The sequence below is a fragment of the Oncorhynchus tshawytscha genome, linkage group LG09 (genome assembly GCF_018296145.1).
Source record: "Oncorhynchus tshawytscha isolate Ot180627B linkage group LG09, Otsh_v2.0, whole genome shotgun sequence".
In the NCBI taxonomy this organism is placed as follows: domain Eukaryota; kingdom Metazoa; phylum Chordata; class Actinopteri; order Salmoniformes; family Salmonidae; genus Oncorhynchus; species Oncorhynchus tshawytscha.
The window spans coordinates 46,279,104-46,293,918 of record NC_056437.1 but is presented as its reverse complement, the minus strand read 5'-3'; the positions used below and the strand labels follow the sequence as shown (position 1 = coordinate 46,293,918).

At 42.1% G+C, this 14,815-nt stretch overlaps 1 protein-coding gene across 3 annotated transcripts in view; it reads left to right on the top strand.

Moving 5' to 3' along the window:
• Positions 1–3,844, top strand: part of LOC112258048 (ubiquitin carboxyl-terminal hydrolase 2-like) — a 46,506-nt gene extending 42,662 nt beyond the window's left edge. For all 3 annotated transcript variants that reach the window (XM_024432115.2, XM_024432114.2, XM_024432116.2), the window contains 7 exons: positions 1,045–1,109; positions 1,205–1,308; positions 1,429–1,509; positions 1,601–1,679; positions 2,110–2,217; positions 2,586–2,706; positions 2,895–3,844. In XM_024432115.2, the coding sequence (XP_024287883.1) occupies positions 1,045–1,109; positions 1,205–1,308; positions 1,429–1,509; positions 1,601–1,679; positions 2,110–2,217; positions 2,586–2,706; positions 2,895–2,985 (649 nt within the window). In that variant the 3' untranslated portion in view covers positions 2,986–3,844. The remainder of the gene's footprint in view (positions 1–1,044; positions 1,110–1,204; positions 1,309–1,428; positions 1,510–1,600; positions 1,680–2,109; positions 2,218–2,585; positions 2,707–2,894) is intronic.
• The last annotated feature ends 10,971 nt before the right edge of the window (positions 3,845–14,815 follow it).

Sequence of the window (14,815 nt, the reverse complement as noted above, 5' to 3'; positions counted from 1 at the left end):
CAATACACTTAACAAGAAGAGGATCGTTTTTTTGACACAACAGAATGTATATGTTTTTCAATAACATTATGAAAATGCTTTTTTGTGTTTTTTTTTTATGGAATGTTTTCTTAATGTTCTGAGAACATTACTGTAAATAGAAGCATGCAGAAAACATTCTGCTGAAGTACTGAAATCCCCACAGAAGAACGTTGTTTCTTAGAACATCATTTTATATATAACCATGAGTAAACCTGCAGAAAACGTTCTGCTGAAGTACTGAAATCCCCACAGAAGAACGTTGTTTCTTAGAACATAATTTTAAATATAACCATGAGTAAACCTGCAGAAAAAGTTATGGCGAGGTACTGAAATTCCTACGGAAGAACATTGTTTCTTATCGATTTGAGAACCTTACTTTAAATAGAACCAATAGGAAACATGCTGAAGTACTGAAATTCCCACAGAAGAACATTCCCACTGGGCACAGACGTCAATTTCCATGTCATTTCAATGAAATGACATGGAAACATCATTGATTCAACCAGTGTGTGCATCTTAATGTCTCTGAACTATTTCAGAACATTCACAATGTCAAACCAGTTGGAGAACGTTCCTAGAACATTACAAAAATGTAAATGAAATGTAGCCATGTTTGAACTTATGGGAAACGTTCTGTTAAAGTAATGAAATACCACAAAAATACTGGGGGGGTTTCAAGTTCCCTTAATGTTCTGAGGATCTTCCAAAAGCCAAGCAACTATCCTGCACCATTCCCAGAAAGTTGTGGGAAGGTTGTATGCAAAATAACCATAGGACAACCACACTTTCACCAAGCTCTAAGAAACTCTCAGACCGTTATGTGCTAGTATGTTCTAGAGGACAGGTTGTTTGACCGTAAACTGACCTGGGATCTGTATTCGAGAGGAATGTGTCTGTTCTATAGGACAGCTTGTTTAATGTAAACTGACCCAGGATCTATGTTAGAGTGAGTGTGTGTCTGTTCTAGAGGACAACTTGTTTGACTGTAAACTCACCTGGGATCTGTGTTTGTCTACTCCACAGTGACAATGAGAAAGGGAAGAAAATGTGGAACAAATACCTAGAGAGAGAGGACAGCAAAGTGGTCGGTGAGTGACTGAGAAAAAGTGTGTATTACGTGTGTGTGTGTGTGTGTGTGTGTAATGTCCTATGTGTATAATCGTGTGTCTGTTTCTCTGTGTAGATCTGTTTGTTGGCCAGCTGAAGAGCTCTCTGACCTGCAGTGAGTGTGGTTACTGCTCCACAGTGTTCGATCCATTCTGGGACTTGTCACTACCCATCGCTAAGGTCAGTGTACACACTCAGACATGCAAGCAGGCATGGACACAGGCACAGACGCGTACACACCAACACACACACAAAGAAACAGTGAAAGCTGTGTCTGACTGAGGGTGTTTGTGTCCGCAGAAAGGTTCAGGGGAGGTGAGTCTGACAGACTGCATGCGATTCTTCACCAAAGAAGATGTACTGGATGGAGATGAAAAACCGGTAAGGGTCTACTGCACTTGGTGTGGGTGAGTGTGTGAGTGAGACTGAGTTTCTACATGTAATGACCAAACCCCCTCTTCCTCTCCTCTAGACATGCTGCAGGTGTAAAGCCAGAAGGAAATGCACAAAGAAGTTCACCATCCAGAAGTTCCCCCAGATCCTTGTGCTTCGTATCCTTTCTACTACATCATATTGGCCTCCCCAACATTGGTTCCCCCAACAATTAAATTACTCTCAATCTTGTAGTAGTAGTAGTAGTAGTAGTAGTACAACTTCATAGGATGTAGAAGAGTAGCAATAACACAGTATAACCAGAGCTAGAATTAATTGTTTCTAATGAACTAATTCTAGGAACTTTGCAGGCAAAATCATTGTAATGTTATGTTTCAAACAGTGTAATGAATGTCTATGGTTCTGGGGTTAACCCAGTAGCTGGCTGAGCTACGGAAGCCAGGTATAGCTCAACGCTACTTCAATATCTATATATGCTGCTATGCTATCAATAGCTGTCTATTCAACCATGCTATCAATAGCTACTGTATCTATGCTACTATGCTCGAGCTGTACATGTGCTTGTCCTTGACGGAGCCTGTCTCCCAGACCTCAAGCGCTTCTCAGAGAACCGCATCCGAACCAGTAAACTCTCTACCTATGTCAACTTCCCCCTCAAAGAGCTGGACATGAGGGAATTTGCCTCCGAGAACAGCAGTAAGTAGTACCCACACACGCAACAAGATCTGTAAATAGGCTAGCACTCTGTCTCCAGCTACTTTAATATTTTTAGAATTGCTTTTAGTGCCATTTCTTGATTATTGAGTGGTCTAATATAAGCACTGGCTCGACTGACTAGATCAACTGGCTTCATTGAACTCAGGACACATACAGTACACACACCCACACAGTTCAACTGACTTGCTTTATAGTCTATAGATTTGCCATCCTCTTTGTAAATCAGGCTTAAAACAGGCATTGTCTTTCAATAATGATAGGGTGTCTGTTGAAACTGAATGAAGGCCTCTGATGTCAATGACATAACACGTGTGTGTGTGTGTGTGTGTGTGTGTGTGTGTGTGTAGTGAATGCAGTGTATAATCTCTATGCGGTGTCCAACCACTCTGGGAACACACTGGGTGGCCACTACACAGCCTACTGCAGGAACCCAGCCCTGGGGGAGTGGTACAGCTACAATGACTCCAGGTATGTAATGATGCCCCCTCCACCCTATATAACCCCCTAACATTATCATACTACCACTAAGGTGTACATTTTACTACTCGGAGTCAATGGCTCTGTTTTCAATGGCTCTGTTTTGTGTCTGCATCGATCTATCTATCTATAACAATGCTCTAACTAACACACACTTGTTCTCTGCGTCCTCCCTACAGGGTGAGCCCCATGTCATCCAGCCAGGTCCGCAGCAGTGATGCCTACGTGCTCTTCTACGAGCTGGCCTCCTCCTCTCATTCACGCCTGTGAAGCTACATGCCATGGACATATAGGCTACGTAAAGCCTGGTCATACGGCTAATATATGGACTACATAGATCTACACAGCGCCTGGATCCTATGCAACGAGCCTAAAAAGCCTGTGTCTGGTCTGATAGTTTACTTTTGAGCCTTGCTCTGTATATATGTATACAGTTGCCATTGGCACCATGGATTCAGCTACAACACATAGGCTGCACTGCCAGGATACAGATATTGAGTTGAGGTTCAACCATAGCGGTTCTCCCGGGGACGTTGGGAAGAGTGGGTGTGTGCGTGCGCAGTCGCCATGCCGACAGTGAAAATATATATTTTTTTATGCACTACAACGAGGTCTCTGAGACCCTAAGCCGGAGTTTCGTCATTCACTTCAAGGTCACCACTGAGACATGAAAGACTATCACTTGACCTTCCGTTCTGTAAATGATTCTATTTAAACAAACATCACCATATTTGTGATTTAGAGATGGATGACTGTCTAGCACCATCTGGGGTAGAACGAGGTCAGTGTTTGTACGTACAGTTGTAAAAGGCTTAAACATAACTAGGAATGACTTCAAACAGTATTTGACCTGGGTTCCTATACGATTTGAAACTCTTTCAAATACTTTGAGGTATTGCTTAAGCCTGCCTGGGGTGCCAGGTTTGCAGGGTTTGCAGAGCACGTTTGTGACTTTTCATTTGTTCCATTGCAACAGGAGAGCTTAATAAAGCACAGCAAAGTATTTGTAATAATTTAAAATAGTATTTGAACCCAGGGTCATATTTATTAATGTAAATAATAAAGATGGGTTTTTTGCTACAAAAACTAGAGTTTGTTATTGGACAAATTCAGCTAATCCCTAACCCATTTGGTCTGTATTTGTCCGTTTGGTGTCTACGACCCTGATCTGTTCAAAACAAGGACTCAACAGAAATCAATGTAGGTTAATCTTCTCCATTAAGCATGTTTTACATGTCATGTCCAAATGATCTATATAAATGGATTTTGTTGCCCAGTTAACCATGACTATAAACAATTCAGAGTATTAAGGGCCCATTCCTTAATGCAGAAAACAACAATGGCAGCCCGTCACTTGGTTTGCTAAGCTAAGGGGGTTACCACTTTCCATTATGGAGATGTGGATGTCTAATTAGATTGCATTTTTAAGCAAAATTAATGGCAATAATTAATTTGGATGTCTTGTGCACCTGCCCCCCTAAATGTCTAAATGCCCAAGGCCTGTATTAATAAAATGTCTCACAGTAGGATTGCTGATCAAGGACTAGGTCCCACCCGTCCATACAATCTTATTCATTGTGATATTATAAAGCAAAAAACTGATCATAGACCAGAACTCTGAGACTATTTGTGAATACGGGCCATGAGGTCAGTCCTGATCCACTGGGGGGGTGGTCTCCTCACTAACATACTCCCATGGGAGATTGTGTGTGAGTCCAAGTCTAAATCCTCTCAGTAGCAGCAGCTTGGCCCAAACACAGTGGATAGTTGTTGTTTTGCGTGGGGCTAATTTGGAGGTAACCTGCCTGCTGCCTTTCTTCGTGCTCTCTTTCTACCGCTCTGTCTCTACTCTCTGTCTCTTCCTCTGAACTCTGTCTCTCTTCTCTCCCTCAGCCTGCCTCTACATCTAGGTCAGTCACCCCATTTCTCTTCTCAGTGACTTCTGGCTGGAGACTAATCCTTATGTCACTGATCTTGTTAATGTGGGTATTAAAGAGAGAGAGGGTGTGTATGGGTGCATGTACAGTGGGGCAAAAAAAGTATTTAGTCAGCCATCAATTGTGTAGGATTTTTTATGAATTTATTTGCAAATTATGGTGGAAAATAAGTATTTGGTCAATAAAATGTTCTCAATACTTTGTTATTGCCCTTTGTTGGCAATGACAGAGGTCAAATGTTTTCTGTAAGTCAGCTGTTGCTGGGCAACATGGACTTAACTCCCTCCAAATATTTTCTATGGGGTTGAGATCTGGAGACTGGCTAGGCCACTCCAGGACCTTGAAATGCTTCTTACGAAGCCACTCCTTCGTTTCCCGGGTGGTGTGTTTGGGATCATTGTCATGCTGAAAGACCCAGCCACGTTTCATCTTCAATGCCCTTGCTGATGGAAGGATGTTTTCACTCAAAATCTCACGATACATGGCCCCATTCATTCTTTCCTTTACACGGATCAGTCGTCCTGGTCCCTTTGCAGAAAAACAGCCCCAAAGCATGATGTTTCCACCCCCATGCTTCACAGTAGGTATGGTGTTCTTTGGATGCAACTCAGCATTCTTTGTCCTCCAAACACGACGAGTTGAGTTTTTACCAAAAAGTTATATTTTGGTTTCATCTGACCATATGACATTCTCCCAATCTTCTTCCTGATCATCCAAATGCTCTCTAGCAAACTTCAGACGGGCCTGGACATGTACTGGCTTAAGCAGGGGGACACGTCTGGCACTGCAGGATTTGAGTCCCTGGCGGCGTAGTGTGTTACTGATGGTAGGCTTTGTTACCTTGGTCCCAGCTCTCTGCAGGTCATTCACTAGGTCCCCCCGTGTGGTTCTGGGATTTTTGCTCACCGTTCTTGTGATTATTTTGACCCCACGGGGTGAGATCTTGCGTGGTGCTCCAGATCGAGGGAGATTATCAGTGGTCTTTTATGTCTTCGATTTCCTAATAATTGCTCCCACAGTTGATTTCTTCAAACCAAGCTGCTTACCTATTGCAGATTCAGTCTTCCAAGCCTGGTGCATGGTCTACAATTTTGTTTCTGGTGTCCTTTGACAGCTCTTTGGTCTTGGCCATAGTGGAGTTTGACTGTTTGAGGTTGTGGACAGGTGTCTTTTATACTCATAACAAGTTCAAACATGTGCCATTAATACAGAAAACGAGTGGAGGACAGAGGAGCCTCTTAAAGAAGTTGTTACAGGTCTGTAAGCCAGAAATCGTGCTTGTTTGTAGGTGACCAAATACTTATTTGCAAATTATGGTGGAAAATAAATTCATTAAAAATCCTACAAATGTAATTTTCTGGATTTTATTTCCTAATTTTGTCTGTCATAGTTGAAGTGTACCTATGATGAAAATTACAGGCCTCATCTTTTGAAGTGGGAGAACTTGCACAATTGGTGGCTGACTAAATACTTTTTTGCCCCTGTGTGTGTGTGTGTGTGTGTGTGTGTGTGTATATTCAAGCTTGTGTAAGTGGGTATTTATTTAGGAGGATAGGTCACCATTGAGACCAGGGTCTTATCTGCAAGGGAGCTCTGCGAAAAGGAAACATACAATAAATATCAATACAGTAAATACAACAAAATACATCAAAAACAACTCACATACAGTATTACCTCCCTTATAATCTAAACTGTGCAATGGAGACCAGCGAGCCTAGGTGTCAAGGTGTCCTGAAGGCTATCCCATGAGCTGGGGGCATAAAAACTAACAGCATTTTCCCCCAGGTCAGTGGAGACCGACGGGACCTCCAGAACCAGCCAGTCTAGAGAGTGGGTCTGAAAACATCTGGATCTCCAGTTAATACATGAGCTGAGGTAGTGGGGGAGTTCCTGCAGAACCTCTTTACAAAAAGTAACCAATGCTGGGCCCTTCTGGTACTCAGAGACTCCCAGCCAACATAACTATACAAAATGCAGTGATGTGCATGAAAATCATCCCCAGTGATAAAACGCAGTGCTGAATGATAGACTGAATCTAAAGGTTTTAAAACGGAGGCTGCCGCATGCATGTAGATTATATCACCATAATCAAGTACTAGGAGAAGCGTTGCTTGAACAGATCTTCCTTCTACTTTCCAAAGTGAGGCAGGATTTATTTATCTCGGTGCTCCCTCTCCGGTACTCCCTCGCCCTTGTCCTACCCTCTGTCTCTTCTGCTTCCACTCATCTTCCTTTTCTCAAGGCTGGTGAGTGCAGCTTAGATGCTTTAGTTGAACAGAGTGCTGTGTTGGATTAACACCCCAGAGTCTAAATCGAATTAGCATAGGACAAAAATCGCCATGTTTAGAAAGCAGCTGTTCAGAGCCGGATTCATTTTTTTATGGGCTGCTCGCTTAGTGGCAGAGTGGACGAGAAAGAGGCAAAGAGAGAGGGATGTTGTTCCTTTCTCGCTTCCTCAATCTGGGCATTAGATGCCATGTGACATATAGGGCTCCACATTTGATCTCACAAGGAGCCCCCTCACACTGATATAGACCTTGAAGGACACACACGTACAGTTGAAGTCAGAAGTTTACATACGCCTTAGCCAAATACATTTTAAACTCAGTTTTTCACAATGGCTGACATTTAATCATAACAATTCCCTGTCTTGGGTCAGTTAGGATCACCACAAAATGTTAATGTGAAATGTCAGAATAATAGGCGAGTGATTTATTTCAGCTTTTCTTTCGTTCATCACATTCCCAGTGGATCAGAAGTTTATATACACTGAATTAGTATTTGGTAGCATTGCCTTTAAATTGTTTAACTTGGGTCAACCATTTTGGGTGGCCTTCCACAAGCTTCCCACAATAAATTGGGGGAATTTTGGCCCATTCCTCCTGACAGAGCTGGTGTAACTGAGTCAGGTTTGTAGTCCTCCTTGCTCGCACACGCCTTTTCAGTTCTGCCCACAAATTTTCTATGGGATTGAGGTCAGGACTTTGTGATGGCCACTCCAATACCTTGACTTTATTGTCCTTAAGCCACAACTTTGGAAGTATGCTTGTGGTCATTGTCCATTTGGAAGACCCATTTGCGACCAAGCTTTAACTTCCTGACTGATGTCTTGAGATGTTGCTTCAATATATCCACATAATTTTCCTGCCTCATTATGCCATCTATTTTGTAAAGTGCACCAGTCCCTCCTGCCGTAAAGCACCCCCACAACATGATGCTGCCACCTCCGTGCTTCAAGGTTGGGAAGTGTTCTTGTCTTGCAAGCCTCCCCCTTTTTCCTCCAAACATAACAATGGTCATTATGGCCAAACAGTTCTATTTTTTCTAGTTTCATCAGACGAGAGGACATTACTCCAAAAAGTATGATATTTGAAAAAGTATGATATTTGTCAGACTATGCAAACCATAGTCTGGCTTTTTTTATGGCGGTTTTGGAGCAGTGGCTACTTCCTTGCTGAGCGGCCTTTCAGGTTATGTCGGTATAGGACTCGTTTTACTGTGGATATAGATACTTTTGTACCGGTTTCCTCCAGCATCTTCACAAGGTCCTTTGCTGTTGTTCTGAGATTGATTTACACTTTTCGCACCAAAGTCTGTTCATCTCCTTCCTGAGGGGTATGACGCTGCGTGGTCCCATGGTGTTTATACTTGCGTACTATTGTTTGGACAGATGAACGTGGTACCTTCAGGCGTTTGGAAATTGCTCCCAAGGATGAACCAGACTTGTGGAGGTCTACAATTTTTTTTCTGAGGTCTTGGCTGATTTCTTTTAATTTTCCCATGATGTCAAGCAAAGAAGCACTGAGTTTGAAGGTAGGCCTTGAAATAGATCCACAGGTACACCTCCAATTGACTCAAGTGATGTCAATTAGCCTATCAGAAGCTTCTAAAGCCAATTGTTGGGAAAGGTACTTGTGTCATGCACACAAGTAGATGTCCTAACCGACTTGCCAAAACTATCATTTGTTAACAAGAAATTTGTTGAGTGGTTGAAAAACTAGTTTTAATGACTCCAACATAAGTGTTTGTAAATTTACGACTTCAACTGTATACACTCAGTTGCTAATCGCTTTACACTACTCTACACAATATACATTCTATACAATATACATTCTATACAATATAGATTCTATACACACATTGCAATAGATTCTATACACACATTGCAATAGATTCTATACACACATTGCAATAGATTCTATACACACATTGCAATAGATTCTATACACACATTGCAATAGATTCTATACACACATTGCAATAGATTCTATACACACATTGCAATAGATTCTATACACACATTGCAATAGATTCTATACACACATTGCAATAGATTCTATACACACATTGCAATAGATTCTATACACACATTGCAATAGATTCTATACACACATTGCAATAGATTCTATACACACATTGCACATCACTTTCTCGGTGCTCGGATTTGTAAACACATTCCATGCCGTTTCTCACATATAATCATTTTTGGGGGGGTGCTTATGTTTGTCCTGATATTACAAAAATGTCAGTACAAGTAGTGTGTTGTCTGCCCTACATGCACAAACAGCATTAGGATATCTTAATTCATCTTGGAAATATAGACCTGTAAACACAGAGATACAACCGGCAGAAATATAAACTATGAATATTTATGATGATTGTAAGCTTTACTTTTTGTTAGCTGATTAATAGACACCTTTTTCAAGTCAAATGTGCTCTCATTCAGTGCTGTATGGTGCTGCCTGACAGAAATACATACAGTTAATCATGTATTATTTTAATGTTGTGGTTATTGTAATCGGCTCTAAATTAAACATCTTCTAAACTGCAAAATAATGCCTGGCTTGAAGGAGAGTGGGCCACAAAAGCTTATGTAATCAAACATTGCAAGCTCTGAAATTGCTAAAATGTGGAATACAAGTAGTCAATTGTCTGCACTATATACACAAATAAAAAGCATTAGGATATCTTAATTCATCTTGGAAATATAGACCTTTAAACACAGAGATACAATAGGCGGAAATATCAACTATGAATATTTATGATGAATGTAATCTTTAGTTTTTGGTAGCTGATTTATAGACCAGTCATAACTTGCGTTATAACGTGTGCCTCCAGGATTGGACACTTAAGTCACCTCCTTTATTATTAAGAAGTAAGCTTTGATTCGTTGCTAGTCCAATACGACTGCTTGAATCCAACACGACCTTCCACTGGCTCACTGCATTTGTGATTCGTATTGGAATGTTCCAGTGCACAGTCCACCATCCTGGCCGTCTGCCCTGGAGTTGCCGAATACAGTGCCTTCAGAAAGTATTCACACCCCTTTAGTTTTTCCAGATTTTGTTGCGTTACAGCCTGAATTTAAAATACATTCAATTGAGATTGTGTGTCACTGGGTTACATTTCCATTTGACATTTTAGTAATTTAGCAGACTCTCTTACTCAGAGCGACTTACAGTTAGTGCATTGCAGAGGAGGCTGGTGGGGGGAGCTACAGGAGGATGGGCTTGTTGTAATGGCTGGAATGGTATTAATGGAAACCATGTGTTTGGCTCCGCTTCATTGTAATGGCTCGAGTGGAATCAATGATCCCGTCCTCCTATAGCTCATCCCACCAGCCTCCTCTGGTGCATTCATCTTAAGATAGCAAGGTGCGACAGTCATAGTAAGTATATTTTTCTTCAATAAAGTAGCTATCAGCTAAGTCAGAGCTGCAGTAGTAAGGGCGGAAAGAGGCAAGTGCCAGTATTAGTTCACAATACCCCATAATGTCAAAGTGAAATTATGTTTTTAGAAATGTATTCAGTCAATAAGTATTCAACCCCTATGTTATGGCAAGCTTAAATAAGTTCAGGAGTACAAATGTGCTTAAGACACAGAAGTTGCATGAACTTACTCTGTGTGCAATAACAGTGTTTAACATGATTTTTGAATGATTACCTCCTCTCTGTACCCCCACACATGCAATTATCTGTAAGGTCCCTCAGTCGAGCAGTGAATTTCAAACACAGATTCAACCACTAAGACCAGGGAAGTTTTCCAATGCGTCACAAAGAAGGGCACCTATTGGTAGATGGATAAAAATAAATATTTAAAAAACACACATTGAATATCCCTTTGAGCATGATGAAGTTATTAATTACACTTTGGATGGTGTATCAATACACCCAGTCACCACAAAGATAGAGGCGTCCTTCCTAACTCAGTTACCGTAAAGGAAGGAAACTGCTTAGGGATTTCACCATGAGGCCAATTGTGGCTTTAAAACAGTTAAGAGTTTAATGGCTGTGATGGGAGAACACTGAGAATGGATCAGCAATATTGTAGTTACTTCAAAATACTAACCTAACTGACAGAGTGAAAATGAAGCCTGTACAGAATAAAAATATTCAAAAAAATGCATCCTGTTTGCAACAAGTAACTGCAAGAAATGTGGCAAAGCAATTAACTTTTTGTCCTGAATACCAAGTGTTATGTTTGGGGCGAATCCAATACAACACATTGAGTACCACTCAACATATTTTAGTGTTGGCTGCATCATGTTATGGGTATGCTTGTAATCATTACGGACTGGGGAGTTGTTAAGGATAAAAAATAAACGAAATGGCACTAAGCACAGGCAAAATCCTAGAGGAAAACTGGGTTCAGTCTGCTTTCCACCAGACACTGGGAGAAAATTCACCAAGAGAAGAAGCTAAAACACTAGGCCAAATCTATAATGGAGTTGCTTACCAAGAAGACAGTGAATGTTCCTGAGTGGCCAACTTTTAGTTTTGACTTAAATCTGCTTGAAAATCTATGGCAAGATCTGAAAAGGGTTGTCCAGCAATGATCAAGAACCAATTTGACAGAGGTTAAAGATTTTTGAAAAGAATAATGGGCAAATGTTACACAATCCAGGTGTGGAAAGCTCTTAGAGACTTACCCAGAAAGACTCACAGCTGAAATTGCTGCCAAAGGTGATTCTAACATTTATTGAGTCAGGGATTGAATACTTATCTAAATCAAGATTTATGTTATAATTTTTCTTCCACTCTGACATGAGTATTTTGTGTGGATCGTTGACAAATGACAATTCAATCCATTGAATCTTTGTAACAACATAATGTGGAAAAATACCATAGTGTTCTTGGGCACAGGGACTAAGGTAACCTGACTAAATGACTACCGACCCGTAGAACTCACGTCTTTAGCCATGAAGGGCTTTGAAAGGCTGACAACACCATTATCCCAGAAACGCTAGACCCACTCAATTTGCATACCGCCCTAACAGATCCACAAATGATGCAATCTCTATTGCACTCCACACTGCCCTTATTCTCTCCCTCAACGTGATCAAGATAAAAGGAGATGACTGTGGACTACAGTCTTTTTATTTATTTAATTTACCCCTTTTCGTGGTATCCAATTGTTGTAGTAGCTACTATCTTGTCTCATCGCTATAACTCCCGTACGGGCTCGGGAGAGACGAAGGTTGAAAGTCATGCGCCCTCCGATACACAACCCAACCAGCCGTACTGCTTCTTAACACAGCGTGCATCCAACCCGGAACCCAGCCGCACCAATGTGTCGGAGGGTACACCGTGCACCTGGCAACCTTGGTTAGCGCGCACTGCGCCCGGCCTGCCACAGGAGTCGCTGGTGCGCGATGAGACAAGGATATCCCTACCGACCAAGCCCTCCCTAACCCGGGCGACGCTAGGCCAATTGTGCGTCGCCCCACGGACCTCCCGGTCGCGGCCGGTTACGACAGAGCCTGGGCGCGAACCCAGGGACTCTGATGGCACAGCTGGCGCTGCAGTACAGCACCCTTAACCAATGCGCCACAAGGGAGGCCATGCCCCCATTCTCATCGATAGGGCTGTAGTGGAGCAGGTTGAGAGTTTCATGTTCCTTGGTGTCCACATCACCAACAAACTAACATGGTCCAAGCATACCAAGTCAGTCGTGAAGAGGGCACGACAAAACCTATTCCCCCTCAGGAAACTGAAGAGATTTGGCATGGGTCATCAGATCCTCAAAAGGTTCTACAGATGCACCATCGAGAGCATCCTGACTGGTTGCATCACTGCCTGGTATGGCAACTGCTCTGCCTCCGACCGCAAAGCAAGACTATTTGCATTGCCCCCCCCCCCCTTTTACACTGCTTGCTACTCTGTTAATATCTATGCATAGTCACTTTAATAACTCTACCTACATGGCCTCAATTAACTTGACGAACTGGTACCCCCTGTATAAAGCCTTGCTATTGTTATTTTACTGCTGCTCTTTAATTATTTGTTACTTTTATTTCTTATGCTTAATTTTTTTTAAATGTTTTAACTGCATTGTTGGTTAAGGGCTTGTAAGTAAACATTTCACTGTAGACCTGCTGTATTCAGTGCATGTGACAAATAAAATGTGATTTGATGTGATTTGACTTGTAAAATGAGTGATGCCTGAAACGTGCCAATTCTTTGATCAGTTGTGTTTCTGTGCATTCTAGTATATTTCACTTTTTTTTATTATGTTGGACCTCCTCTTAAAATGACACTCCTTTAAATTAACAAAGGCCACGCTCTACCTTCAACATGACAGTGTTGTCATTGAACCAGTATTATTTAGTCCTTTTATTATGACAACTAATGGATAATTTCATGTTTTTATCCCATTTCCTATAAAGGCAGTAGTAAGGCACAGGGGTAGGAGGCTGCTTTTGGAAGTGGTGTGGAGTGGTTGGACAGCTGCGGCCACTCCTTCCAGTCCCTGTATTGGCTGTCACAGCTACAGCTTTCAAGGCTACAAGAAAGAACATAATGAAGCACCTGGGCATGCAGCAATGTGTTGAGGTGGTGAAAAATCCTGACAGTAACAACATCAGTCTGGCCGTGAACGTGTCGTCTGACCCTGTAGAGACGTTTTCATGGTTTCTCACAGAGTTGGAGCCAAAGGGGCCTGAGACCGCAAGGACTGTCATATACTGTAAGAGAATTGAAGACTGTTCTTTGCTGTATAGCCAAGTTTTTCAGCATTTCCTTGTGGAGAAATGTGCATCCAGGAGGAGCAGAGGACACAATGGAAAAAGGCTTTTGACGTACCACTCAGAGCACAGACACTTGAGCACATCATCGCAGCCTTGAAAGATTAGTATTCTAATCTGAGTTGTGATGGATACTTCAGCACTGGGAATGGGGGTAGACTATAAGGGTGTCATCTAGTCAACTCTGGACCACCTCAAGACCTTGAGTCCTACATGCAGGCACATGGAAGAGTGGGGAGGGACGGCACAAGCTCACATTCACTTATCCTGTACCATTGAAGACAGCGTGTTGGTTTCAAATAAGATAAGAGCGTATGTGTCAAACAGTACCAGCTGCAAGTGGGTGAAATTGTTACAGCTCTTTGATAAGGTCATGCAACCAATATCACCCAAACATGACTGGGGTGACAATTGTGCTACCTCATGCAACTGCAAGGACGTATGTGAGGGCAATTCAAGTCTTTTGGAGAGGCATGTAGGACAACAATAACAACCCAGATATAGGCTGGTCATTAAAGAGCACAGGAAATGCCTGAGAGAAATTACATGACCTTGCACTTGAGATGGCGCACACAGGTGTTCTTTTCACGGTGTATTTTCAGTTTGTGTTTGCTGATCCACAACACAAGGTCCTCATAGTCCAATTTGTGCAACAGGTTTATTTGCAAGTTCTGGAAGCTTGGGTAGAACCTGCCAGCGGTCAAAGCAAACACCTTCTGATTAAAAAGCACACTTTCTATATGGTTGATGTCCTCAGATCTACTTGAGATTGAGGGCTTTCCAGACTGACTTCTGCTCACAGTCTTAATCAAATTGCTGCATGAGGTCTGTCTGCCCTCCAATGGTCCTGCTGACTTCCTGTGCAATGTCAAACTGGACATGGGGCCCCTTGATGTTGGATGAGGTCTTTTGTGAGGTGTACATGTTCACAATTCTTGCATCAAATACTTTGGTATTTCTCTGGGTCGATTACCTTGAAGACATATAATTATTTCCAAAGGAAAGTATCCTTGACTTTGTACCAGAAGTAGTTGTAAACAAGCAGGTCACCCGTGATAGAAGTCAATATTAGACGCACATCCATGTGTGAGGGAGATGTGGAAACCGGCCACTAGGAGCAACAGTGAGCGCTGTGACGTTC